Genomic DNA, 12,064 nt, shown 5'->3' with positions numbered 1-12,064 from the left:
TAACTTACAATTAAGAACACGGTGTTAAGAAGTTTTAAGATACCTTGCCCTCGGCAAATGTTACCGCAACCTAAGTAATTCGATTGTGGATGACAGTCTTTAGTACACGTTTCTATGCAATCCATGGTGGAGGGTACATAAGATTCGGCCTGGCCGAACTTACGGCCGTATATACTTGTTTGTAATCTAAAATTTAAAATCGAATACTTTACATTTGAACAGAGTTGGCTTTGTTGTTATAGTCGACTACAGTCAAACATCTAACAGTCAATGAATAATTCTACAATCGGAATCCGTACCATTGGCCCTACATTTGACGATCCTATCGAAAAGTATTAGAAACATTTTTCTATTACGAATATCGACTCTCTTGATGGAGATGATTTTCTTTAATATTGACATTAAAGTTTGCCAAAGGAAATCTTCACATTTTGTTCATCGGATTGAGTCAAACCAAAATATATTCATATTAATTTAATCGATCTGGTCTGGATATGGCACACAATCTCACAGTGTTTCCTAATTGAAAACCCCCAAACTAAGAATATGAAGAGAGACCAAGTCTTACAGTTTTGTAAGGTAGTTATGAAGATATGAGAATAGAGGGATAGGGAATTGTCGAATACAGAGATAGGGAATCGTAAACCATCCGATTTTTTAGTGAGAAGTTGACAAGAGTCAGTAAATCATTCTACAATCGGAACCCGTACCATTGCCCCACTACTGGCGATCCCTTCGAAAGTATTAGACAATTTTTTCTATTCCGAATTAGATAAAGCAAACGCCTCCCTTGTGGGAGATTATATTGGCCTTAGAGTTTGCCAAAGGAAAACTGCATAATTTTTCATCAATTATAAAATAAAATGCAAACCAATTAGATTGAGTAAACTCAAAATATATTCATCTGAATTTCACCGTGGCCAGTGCTCGGCTTGATTGAAGACATACGTAATGCTAATCCAAGTGATTTTCACGATCAATTGCATTCCCAACAAACCAGGATACGTGAGCGACTCGAGATCTCTACAGCCTTGGTGAAAATGCAACAATTTTGTTCACGTTGTCCGGAAGAGTGGTTCATTCACTCAGAATTGCAGTTTTCAACTATGCAGGGATCATGCAGTCTAGCATCAAATATGAACACATTGTGACAACAATACCTCAAGGTGGTTTAATTACTGCTGTAGATTTTATTCGAAATCCTGTACCGGTCATGGGATTGATACATTTCCCTTAAGGATATGACAAATCGAACAAATTGAAGTTGACATTACCGTGTAAAACTGATAAAACTGAAGTCGACTCCAATCAAATATCTAAAAGTCAATAAATCATTATACAAATGGAACCCGTACCATTGGCTCTAGTCCTATAAATTTTAATTAAGTTTCCTTATTAGGGACATAGTCAGTACTCGGTGAAAAGTTTTTAAGACTTCTAAAAATATGGCGCAACATATATCTGTCTGTTCATTTGCTTACGTTATAACATGAGAGATTCTGCGAATTTGGTCAATAATCGAATGGCCTTCACGAAAATCGAATTGATGATTCGGAATTAATTTCCCTTTTCAATTTCTTGATTAAGTCTGTTGCGAATATTTTTTCGAATACTTCCACTGCCATAGATAGAAGAGAACTTGTATCGTAAGAATCCGGAGGGGCCGATAGATATTTAGGTGCCTGGTTATAGGAACATACCGGGGAACTGCGAAGCGGATGAGTTAGCCATGCTAAGTACTACCTTACATATTTCAGGGTAACTAGAATCTGTTGTTATGCCTCTGGCCACCTGCATATATATATCATACTGCGTGAGAAGGCTGTTGTGATGGGGAATGCCCGATGGGAGCATTGCAAAGGTTGCAACGACACCAAGCAAATACGGTCCCATTTAAACCTAAACCATACACTAGATATGCCAGTGTTTTCAAGACGTCAGATATCACTCCTGGCACCAGCTACAACGGGTCGCTGCCTGATAGGCGAGTTTGCAAAAACTATTGGTATGAAGTATAATGACTACTGCATGAACCGTTATGATACGGAGGAAAAGGTATCAACCTTTTGTACGAGTGACCTGCAGTTTGTGTGAGACATAAGCGAATTTTAAGGGCATATACAGTGGCGAGCAAAACCGAGTGTATGTTTTCACTTTTTGCAATCTTTATGAAATAGAAAATGTCTAGTAAGGTCCACAGAGATTGGGTCGTTCATGACTGGAAATAAGTTAATTGGTCAGATGAGGCAAAAATAAACCGATTTTAATCTGATGCAATAGAACCAGTAATGCTCTATCCTCCGAACATTACTGGTAATAACAAAAGTCTCCAAAAACACAACATCACATAAACCGTAAAACATAGAGGGGGAAGCTTCATGGTATAGGGATGGTGACACACTTGGTCGTTGGTTAGTGATAAGGAATCATGAAAAAAAGAGACTACCTTGATATTGTGCAATCAAATTTGCCTGAGTCAATACAGGTTTGCGCCTAACTGAGGACCAAGTTGTTTTTCAAAAAGGCGGCAAACCCAAGCATACTTACAAAATAGTAAAGAAATGGTTTTCGGAGAGCAGTTCTCAAATTCTCAAAAGGCTACCATAAAGCCCCGATTTCAATCCCATTGAGAATTTATGGTCTTTGGTTAAAAGATGCTTGAGATTACACCAAAGAGCACCAAAAAATAGTGATGTAATCTATAGTCAAGTTCAGCACAATTATTCGGATATTCCAAAAGAAATAATAAAAAAACTTAGTAGAAGAATATCAAGGCGAGTTGAAACCATAACTTGAAATAAAGGACTATGGGCTAAATACTAAGACATTTGATATTAAAATATTATGAATAAAGTGCAAAACTGGATTCAGACTTACTTTTATTTTATTTCAATAAATGCATTAGTATATGTATATAATTTATCTGAATGTACAGTTTTGTTTGTCACGAAATAAAGTATAAATGAAAAAAATTTTGTAGCAATTGGATTCAATAGACGGATTTTGTTAAGCAAATAAAGCATACTCCTAAGTGGTCAACATGCACTTGGTTTCGCTCCCCACAGTAGCTTTATATTAGCGGAGGTCCTGGAAAATGTTAACTTAAGCAGTCATTAAATATTTTTGGAACAATCTGGTTGGCGCAACAGAAGAAAATAATCTGGTGAGTTCAATGGTAAAAAAAAACTAGAAGTAAAGGGTGATACGGTCAAAATTTGATCAATAAAAACTTAACGTATTTTTTTCAATTTTGCATTTAAAAAACCTGAACACCCCTCATTTTGAAGGTGTGTGTGTGTAGAATGTTGCTCCTATTTTGATTTTGGAAATCACTCTTCAGTTGTCAAAATGCCGTCCAAGCCAGAAGAGCAGCGTATCCAAATTTTGCTCGCGCATCGCGAAAATCCGAGCTACTCGCACGCAAAGCTGGAAAAATCGCTAAAAGTTGCCAAATCAACCGTTACAAATGTAATTAAAGTGTTTGGGGAACGTTTGTCGACAGCCAGGAAGTCTGGATCGGGGGGAAATCGAAAACCGGAAGCCGCTGAGACGACAAAGAGAGTTGCCGGTAGTTTCAAGCGAAACCCTAACCTCTCTTTCCGAGATGCCGCAAATAAGCTGGGTGTATCGTCTACAACCGTGCATCGAGCCAAAAAACGAGCCGGACTATCGACTTACAAGAAGGTAGTGACTCCAAATCGCGATAAACAAAATACTACGGCCAAAGCGCGATCCCGGAGGCTGTGCACGACGATGCTGACGAAGTTTGACTGCGTGGTAATGGACGACGAAACCTACGTCAAAGCCGACTACAAGCAGCTTCCGGGACAGAAGTTTTATACGGCAAAAGGAAGGGGAAAGGTAGCAGATATTTTCAAGCACATAAAACTGTCAAAGTTCGCAAAGATCGCAAAATATCTGGTTAGGCAAGCCACCTGTGGCTTGAAAAGCAGCATTTTCATAGCTTCCGGGACTGTCAACCAAGAAATTTACGTGAAAGAGTGTTTGAATAAACGTCTGCTGCCTTTCCTGAAGAAACACGGTTGTTCCGTACTGTTTTGGCCGGATTTGGCATCTTGCCATTACGGTAAAAAGACCATGGAGTGGTACGCCGCCAACAACGTGCAGGTGGTTCCCAAGGACAAGAACCCTCCCAACACGCCAGAGCTCCGCCCAATTGAGAAATACTGGGCTATTGTCAAGCGGAACCTAAAGAAGACCAAAAAAACTGCTAAGGACGAGCAGCAGTTCAAAGCAAACTGGCTTTCTTCGGCGAAGAAGGTGGACAAGGTGGCTGTACAAAATCTGATGACAGGTGTCAAGCGTGAAGCCCGGCAATTCGGATTTGGAAAAGCGAAAGCCTAACTGAATCTTTTTCCTGAATTTTATACTAATTGAACTTGAAAAAGAAATTTAATTTGATTTTTTAAATAAACGATTTCACCGATTTACACGCGTTTTCCCTTGACCAAATTTTGACCGTATCACCTTTTACTTATATATAATATGTATTTTTAGTTAATGTGGTATCACAATGGACTTCATAGTTAAAGTGAGCCTGAAATAAATCGGGCTGCCATTTTAACATAACCTAGGGATCTTAACCATCTTTGTGGATTATTAGAACCTCCGCCACTTTCAAATAACTTAGAACAGATTTAGTTTAAATTTTGCTATACCTTTGATGGGATAGTTTCTTGCAAGATTTTATTATTTATTCGATCAAATCCTGGAGATATTTAGAGCTTATGTCCATGAAACGAAAAAAAGGCTCAGTTCCGAGGGACATTACAATAGTTCTATTATTGATAACAATAAGTTTATAGAGCAGGAGACAGTGACGCATATAGCGGACAATGTTCTCAATCTATATCGTTGTAAAACTCATATCAGTGGAGACCTATTTATATGGAAATCTGTTTACATCGAACACCTACACAAATTTAAATTAGGTTTTGGAGGAATATAGAACACTCGGCTGAATCAACCTATTGTTCCATATCTCTCTGGCATATTCGCAGTTATCTTGTAGAGATATCTTAAGGACTTCTCATGTTATCACACATCTTAGATTTTGGTGATTGCTAAAAATATGATATACAAAATTGATAGCACATTTGAGGACATTGCTCTTATGGTTAGACGTACATCGTTGGCAGTATAAAAGCGAGTGCATTCGAACTAGACGCATAAGAAAAATGAAGTTCTTGTGGATTTTAGCTGTCTGTGTCTTAGCCGGTAAGTTTAACTTGCAAAACAAAAACTGTATACGATTTCCTTCTTTCTGAAATGCTGCAATATTTTATTTCAGTTACGGCTAACCAGCCTTTCGATGATGACGAAAGTCAAATTCATGGTGAAAATGGTTGGTATATACCACGCCTAGATGGTACCTACGACTGGGTAGATATGGAGGTAGCCGAAAACTATTTGCAGTCTATGGAAGATTTGGAAGATGTGGAGACCTACTTGTCAACAGTGCCAGTCAAGTACTATCTCTACACCAGAGCCAATCCCACCAAAGGTGTAAAAATTACTAGCACTGCCAAATCGATTAACAACTCCAATTTCGATCCCAGCAAGCCCACTTATTTTGTCATCCATGGGTGGACCCAAAGCTATACCTCTAGTATGAATAAGGAAATACGGACGGCCGCTTTGAATGCTTTCGATTGCAATGTAATTGTTGTGGACTGGGCCCGAGCCCGCTCCGTGGACTATGTCACTTCGGTTACTGCCGTACCCAGGGTAGGCAAAAAGATTGCTTCCTTTATTACCTCCTTGAACAAGAATTTCAAAATGCCTTACGAAAGCTTGACCGTTGCCGGTCATAGTTTGGGCGCCCATGTTGCTGGTTACGCTGGCAAGAATGTTAAGAACGGCAAAATTCATACCATTGTCGGCTTGGATCCCGCTTTGCCCCTCTTCAATTATGACAAGCCAAAGAAGCGTTTAGCTGAAACCGATGCTGTCTATGTGGAATCTATTCAAACCAATGGTGGTCAGTTGGGTTTCTTGAAACCCATTGGTCGCGGTGCCTTCTATCCAAATGGTGGTGAGAGTCAACCTGGTTGCAGTCTTGATTTAACGGGTGCCTGCTCTCACGGCCGTTCCACCACTTATTATGCTGAAGCTCTGGAAGAGAACGATTTTGGTAGTATCAAGTGCTCCGCCTACAAAGATGCTGTAAACAATAAATGTGGAAGCACTTTCTCCTCAGTGATGATGGGCGCTGTATATCGTGAAGACGATGTTGCTGGAATTTTCTATGTTCCCGTTCATAAGAGTGCTCCTTTTGGTGTAAAGTATGCCTCTGATTACAGCGAATAGGGAAACAAAGAATAAATTAAATAAAAAATAACGTCTAAAAGTAATAGGATTATTTTGTCTTGGGTTTGAGATGAAATTGGGAAGCAAGCCACTCTTAAGGGACGCGATGATCAAAGTGTTTTAAATAGTTAGAGCTGTGGTGTCTAAAAAATTTTGTGTACAACTTTGTTTGTCCGGAGGACATTAGATTTGCGAAAGTTTGTTGGGTTGCCTATGTGAGGAGGAATGTGTACTGGGTGAAAATGGTTTGTATGTTCGCCAAGCAGATGGATCCATTGAATGGGTTTATCGTGATGAAGTTCATTCCTATGTGAATGAAAAATTGGAAGATCGCTTGTACAGTAATACTGGTACCTGTACTGACAAGGAAATTACCCTACCGAAAAATCCTACTTCAATGCGCCTCATCCCACTAGAATCGCCATTCATTCATGGTTGGATTTCTAGCAAGGATGATTACCTCAATTCTGGTATCAGTCGTGTTTACTTGGTCAAGGGTTAGGTTCAGTCCATTGTGATACCACATTCTATGTTAAGCCCAATGACAGCCCAGTCTGAACGGTATTCTACATTGCAGTGAAACCACTTAAAAAAGTGGTTTCACTGCACTGGTTGGTACGTCCGCCTTACATACCAACACAAAAAAAATTTTTCTGATTCAATCACCAAATTAATTGATCCAATTAATTTTTTAATTGAAAAGTCTTCAATCACAGAAATGATAGTATCAATTGAAAAATTAATTGACAGTCAATTAAAAAATTAATTGGTCCAATTAAAAAATTAATTGATACTATTAATTTGTGTGATTGAGTTTTGTTTCAATTAAAAAATTTGTTGAATCAATTAAATTTTTAATTGACTATTTTTTAAAACTCAATTAAGATTTTAATTGGAAAAATTTTCGTGAAATTTTTTTCTGTGAAGGGTCCTGGGTTCGATCCCTGCTTCGACCGAACACCAAAAATCTTTTTTGTTGTTTTTTTTTACATATAGTCCAGATATTTTCGGAAGATTCCGAAAAGATGTTCAACATTACATACTACCATATTAAATTGTTACTACGAACTGTAAAATGTGTCTTATTAAAGACTTATATTCAGAAAAGAACAGTGCTTGATATAAACGAAATGGACTGTGTTGTTGCTTAAAACATATTTTTTTGTAACAAACGAATTTTTTTGTGATAAAAGTTTAAAATTTTCGAAGCAATTCAAAAAACTCTAACAGAAGAAAAACGTTTCCGGTACAAGTTTTCCAAACTTTTATTTTTCTTTGCGTGCAATATAACTCAACTTTTCAATAGAGCCATCTTTATGTACAATATGAAGCAAATTAAGGGGAAACTCTGGCCTCTGGGATCAATAAAGTGCATATAAGGTGAAAGATATATAAGAAAGCTATATCTGAATCTGAACCGATTTCCACCCTGGCATATATAGCTGGAATGTTAATTTTGCAAAACTTCGCGTAAATCGCAGTAAAACTTTGGCCTATGTGGTCACATGTGTGTAAATCGGGCGAATATCCAAATCTAAACCGATTTCAACTAAATTTAGTACACTCGAAAATACTATCAATTGTACTCTTTGATAAAAATTTGAAGAAAATCAGGGCCTTACATATGCGTATCGGGCGAAAAATATTTATGGCAGCTATATCTAAATCTGAACCGATTTCTTCCAAAATCAATAGGGTTCTATCCTGACCAAATACACATACGTGTTCAAAAAATTAAGTCAATTGGTCTAAAATTGCGACCTAAATATTAAATACAAAACCACAATCTGGTGCAGGGTATAAATATTAACAGTGCACGTGTTAGTGGGTGGATTTCTATGAACACTTTTGACGTTATATCGATGTCTACATTCCAGAGTGCGCTAAGTCTAAAAAGTGAATTTTACAGGAGACGGGTTCAAATTTTATTTGGATTTTCTCAAAAAGCGTATACGATAGAAATTCTTTTTTTCGGTGTTAAAATGATATTTATTAGAGATTTTTTTTTTTTAGAATGTACGAATACCAAATAGAGATAATAGATCACGGCTAAAATTGACTTTGACCACTTTAGAATGATCAAAGCTTTTTGCGTTGGTTATCTAAGTGGACTTAGCATCCTTTTATCGAAATTTTTTTTTTCTGGCATTAGTCGTCTAAGTATATATACGATATTATGGAATGAAAATGTAACAACTTAGCATATATTTAACTATGCTACAAAAACAGTTATATTGAGTGTTATAAATTTAATTTTAACGTAAAACAAAAATTAATATTTCCAGGCGACACATTTCAAACAAATTAGTCCATATCGGGTTCTATATAAATATTTCGATGTAATCATTTAAATACACGCCAAAAAAAATTATTCTTGTTTCCCAAGGGAAATTTTAGTTAAACAAATACCGTTTCCCATTTGCTTTTCGCTGTAAAGAAGTATATACTTTTTATGAAAAACGTTGAGTTTTACACGATGTAAAAAAAAGTGATAAAGACTAACGGTACCTGTGTCAACCTGTGCAAATATTTGACAGAATTCAAAAAAGAATTCGTCGCCACAGTCAAAACAACAAATATATTCAGCTCATATTGGATATACTACATCACGATAAGAACTCCTTCCGAAAATGGTTTCCAAATATTTACAAAGTGCTCCTAGAAAAAAGTTTGACACTCATTTTGGGCAAATATTTGCCTAGTGTGACCATACGCTAACTCAAAAAAAAATCTTTCTTGGCTAATTGCCTAGTCTTCCCTCAAATATTTCTCATTTCCACGATGTTTTTTAGTTCTCACAACCTTTTTCTGTATTACAAACAGTGTAGAAAAAATTATTGTATTTTATAATTTTCTTTAAATTTTACCTTTCGCCTGGACGGAGAATCGAATCTCGGACTCTCCACTTGGCTACGAAGCTGTTATTGTCATCAACCGATAATTATCGGTATAACCATCAACGCACAAGCAACGCAGTCAAAAAGAATCTTTATTTGACAGAAACATACCACCGTGGTGTAATAGTTAGCATGCCCGCCTTGCATACAAAGGAGCGTGGGTTCAATCCCTGCTTCGACCGAACACCAAACAGTTATTTTGTTTACATGTATTCCAAATATATTGGGTAGATTCCGAAAAGATGTTCGAAATTACATACTACTATATTAAATTTTTACTATGAAACTTCAAAATGTGTCTTATAAAAGACTTAAAGTCAGAAAAGAACAGTGCTTGATATAAACGAAATGGTCTGTGGGACGAAACTTATTTCTTTATTGCAAAAACAAAAATTTTGTAGCAAAAAATTTTTTGGAAATAAAAGTTTGAAATTTTCGAAGAAACTAAAAAAAAACCCTAACAAAATTAAAACGATTTCTGTAATCTTTTTCCAAACGTTTTTCTGTGTTTACTAACATTTATTTTGAAAATTACTTACCAACGATTTGCATAGTAACTTTTCATTTACTAAATTGTGTTAAATTTTAATTAAATTTTAAGCTATAGATTTTTGAGGAGAATAGGTTAGGTTATGTTAGGTTATGTGGCAGCCCGATGTATCAAGCTCACTTAGACTATTCAGTCCATTGTGATACCACAGTGGTGAACTTCTCTCTTATCACTGAGTGCTGCCCTATTCCATGTTAAGCTCAATGACAAGGGACCTCCTTTTTATAGCCGAGTCCGAACGGCGTTCCACATTCCAGTGAAACCACTTAGAGAAGCTTTGAAACCCTCAGAAATGTCACCAGCATTACTGAGGTGGGATAATCCACCGCTGAAAAACTTTTTGGTGTTCGGTCGTAGCAGGAATCGAACCCACGATCTTGTGTATGCAAGGCGGGCATGCTAACCATTGCACCACGGTGGCTCCCGTGGAGAAGAATAACTTTACATTAATTAAAGTCAATTTCGCAAATGTATCAATACTCAAACGTATGAAATTTCTATAAACTCACAAAAAAAACTATACTTAATACGCTGACAACTTTCTCCAATCTAAACTGTTCTAAGTTTACTTACTTAATAAAACGCTAAGTAAACATAGCGGCACTCAGAAATGTATCATGTGTATGCTAAGTATTCTTAGAAATCGTAGCCAAAGCAAGTATATACGGCCGTAAGTTCGGCCAGGCCGAAGCTTATGTACACGCAGAGAAGGAATATGATCACCTCAAACATGTTTCAAGAGCAAAATGTTATTTTTGTATGGTGACCATGTAACATGCTTGTCACTAAAATGTTATTTTCTCGTCAAATATAACCTGCTTGCCGAAATCAGATACATGAATTCCGAGAAAATAACATGGTTGCGAAAAGCATGTTACATGGTCACCACCCAAAAATAACATTTTGCTCTTAAAACATGTTTGAGGTGATCATATTCCTTCTCTGGGTGTACCCTACACTATATATTCTACTGAAAACTGTCATCCACAATCGAATTACTTGGGTTGTGGTAACACTTGCCGATGGCAAGGTATCTTAAAACTTCCTAACACCGTCTTGTAAATTGCAAGTTAGTCCATACGTGGTATATATTAAAACAAAAGGCCGATTAAGTACGTATATAATTCAATTTGACAAAATTTTCTATAGAAATAAAATTTTGTCAAAATAAAATGTTGACAACATTTTCTATTGAAATAAAATTTTAACAAAATTTTCTATAGAAATAAAATGTTGACAAAATTTTCTATAGAAATAAAATTTTGTTGTTGTTTTTTGATTTTATTTCTATAGAAAATTTTGTCCAAATTTTATTCCTATAGAAAATTTTGTAAAATTTTATTTCTATAGAAATTTTTTTCAAATTTTTAATTCTATAGAGTATGTTGTCAAAATTTTAATTCTACTGAAAATTTTGTCAACATTTTATTTCTATAGAAATTTTTATCAACATTTTATTTTATTTTATTTCGTTTTGTTTTGTTATTGTTGGTTTCGTTCTTTAAGCATTGTTGTTGTTTTTTTGATTTCAGCTTAAAACCATGCATTAACTAAACTACAAGTGTAGCTTAACCAACAGAGGAAAATAATTTTTGTCAAATTTATTTGGGCAAAGCCCTATAGACTGCAAGATGGTTGGATGGACGCACGTTTCGGAATTACCACATTCCTCATCAGCATCCTCTACTTGCAGCAAAACTATCAACCAATTATCAGAATAAATTCAGGCAGTTCATTAAACCCAACAATGAACCACACTTGAACCTTCCGAAAAAAGGTTTTGCATGATAACCGGCTTATGCCGAAATAAATTCGTACAAACATATCTCTTTTACAAACATTCTTTTCCTCTGTTGGTTAAGCTACACTTGTAGTTTAGTCAATGCATGGTTTTAAGCTGAAATCAAAAAACAACAACAATGCTTAAAGAACGAAACCAACAATAACAAAACAAAACGAAATAAAATGTTGACAAAAATTTCTATAGAAATAAAATGTTGACAAAATTTTCAGTAGAATTAAAATTTTGACAACATACTCTATAGAATTAAAACTTTGAAAAAAAAAATTCTATAGAAATAAAATTTGACAAAATTTTCTATAGGAATAAAATTTGGACAAAATTTTCTATAGAAATAAAATTTTGGTATATTATTTTTGGCTCGAGTTGTAATCATGATTATGAACCGATATGGACCAATTTTGTGTGATTGGGGATCGGCTACACCGAAAGAATTCTCTTCGTTAATTTTACAAAGAATTCTTCATTAACTATTCTTCCTGAATT

General features: G+C 35.8%; 1 protein-coding gene across 1 annotated transcript; it reads left to right on the top strand.

The window, feature by feature from the left end:
- Positions 1-5,149: 5,149 nt before the first annotated feature.
- LOC142221767 (phospholipase A1-like) lies at positions 5,150-6,374 on the top strand. Its single transcript, XM_075291561.1, has 2 exons — positions 5,150-5,238; positions 5,312-6,374. Exons 1-2 carry the CDS (start codon positions 5,199-5,201, stop codon positions 6,328-6,330), a joined length of 1,059 nt encoding a protein of 352 aa, XP_075147676.1. The 5' UTR covers positions 5,150-5,198; the 3' UTR covers positions 6,331-6,374.
- The last annotated feature ends 5,690 nt before the right edge of the window (positions 6,375-12,064 follow it).

This window comes from Haematobia irritans, chromosome 1, assembly GCF_050003625.1.
Source record: "Haematobia irritans isolate KBUSLIRL chromosome 1, ASM5000362v1, whole genome shotgun sequence".
NCBI lineage: Eukaryota > Metazoa > Arthropoda > Insecta > Diptera > Muscidae > Haematobia > Haematobia irritans.
The sequence above is the reverse complement of the archived record's forward strand: the minus strand, read 5'-3'. Positions and strand labels throughout refer to the sequence as shown.

Excerpts from the sequence above, each read along its gene's own strand:
- LOC142221767 (XM_075291561.1), top strand. The coding sequence starts at position 5,199 with ATGAAGTTCTTGTGGATTTTAGCTGTCTGTGTCTTAGCCG. Across the intron at positions 5,239-5,311 it reads AGCTGTCTGTGTCTTAGCCG|TTACGGCTAACCAGCCTTTC; the intron begins GTAAGTTTAACT and ends ATTTTATTTCAG.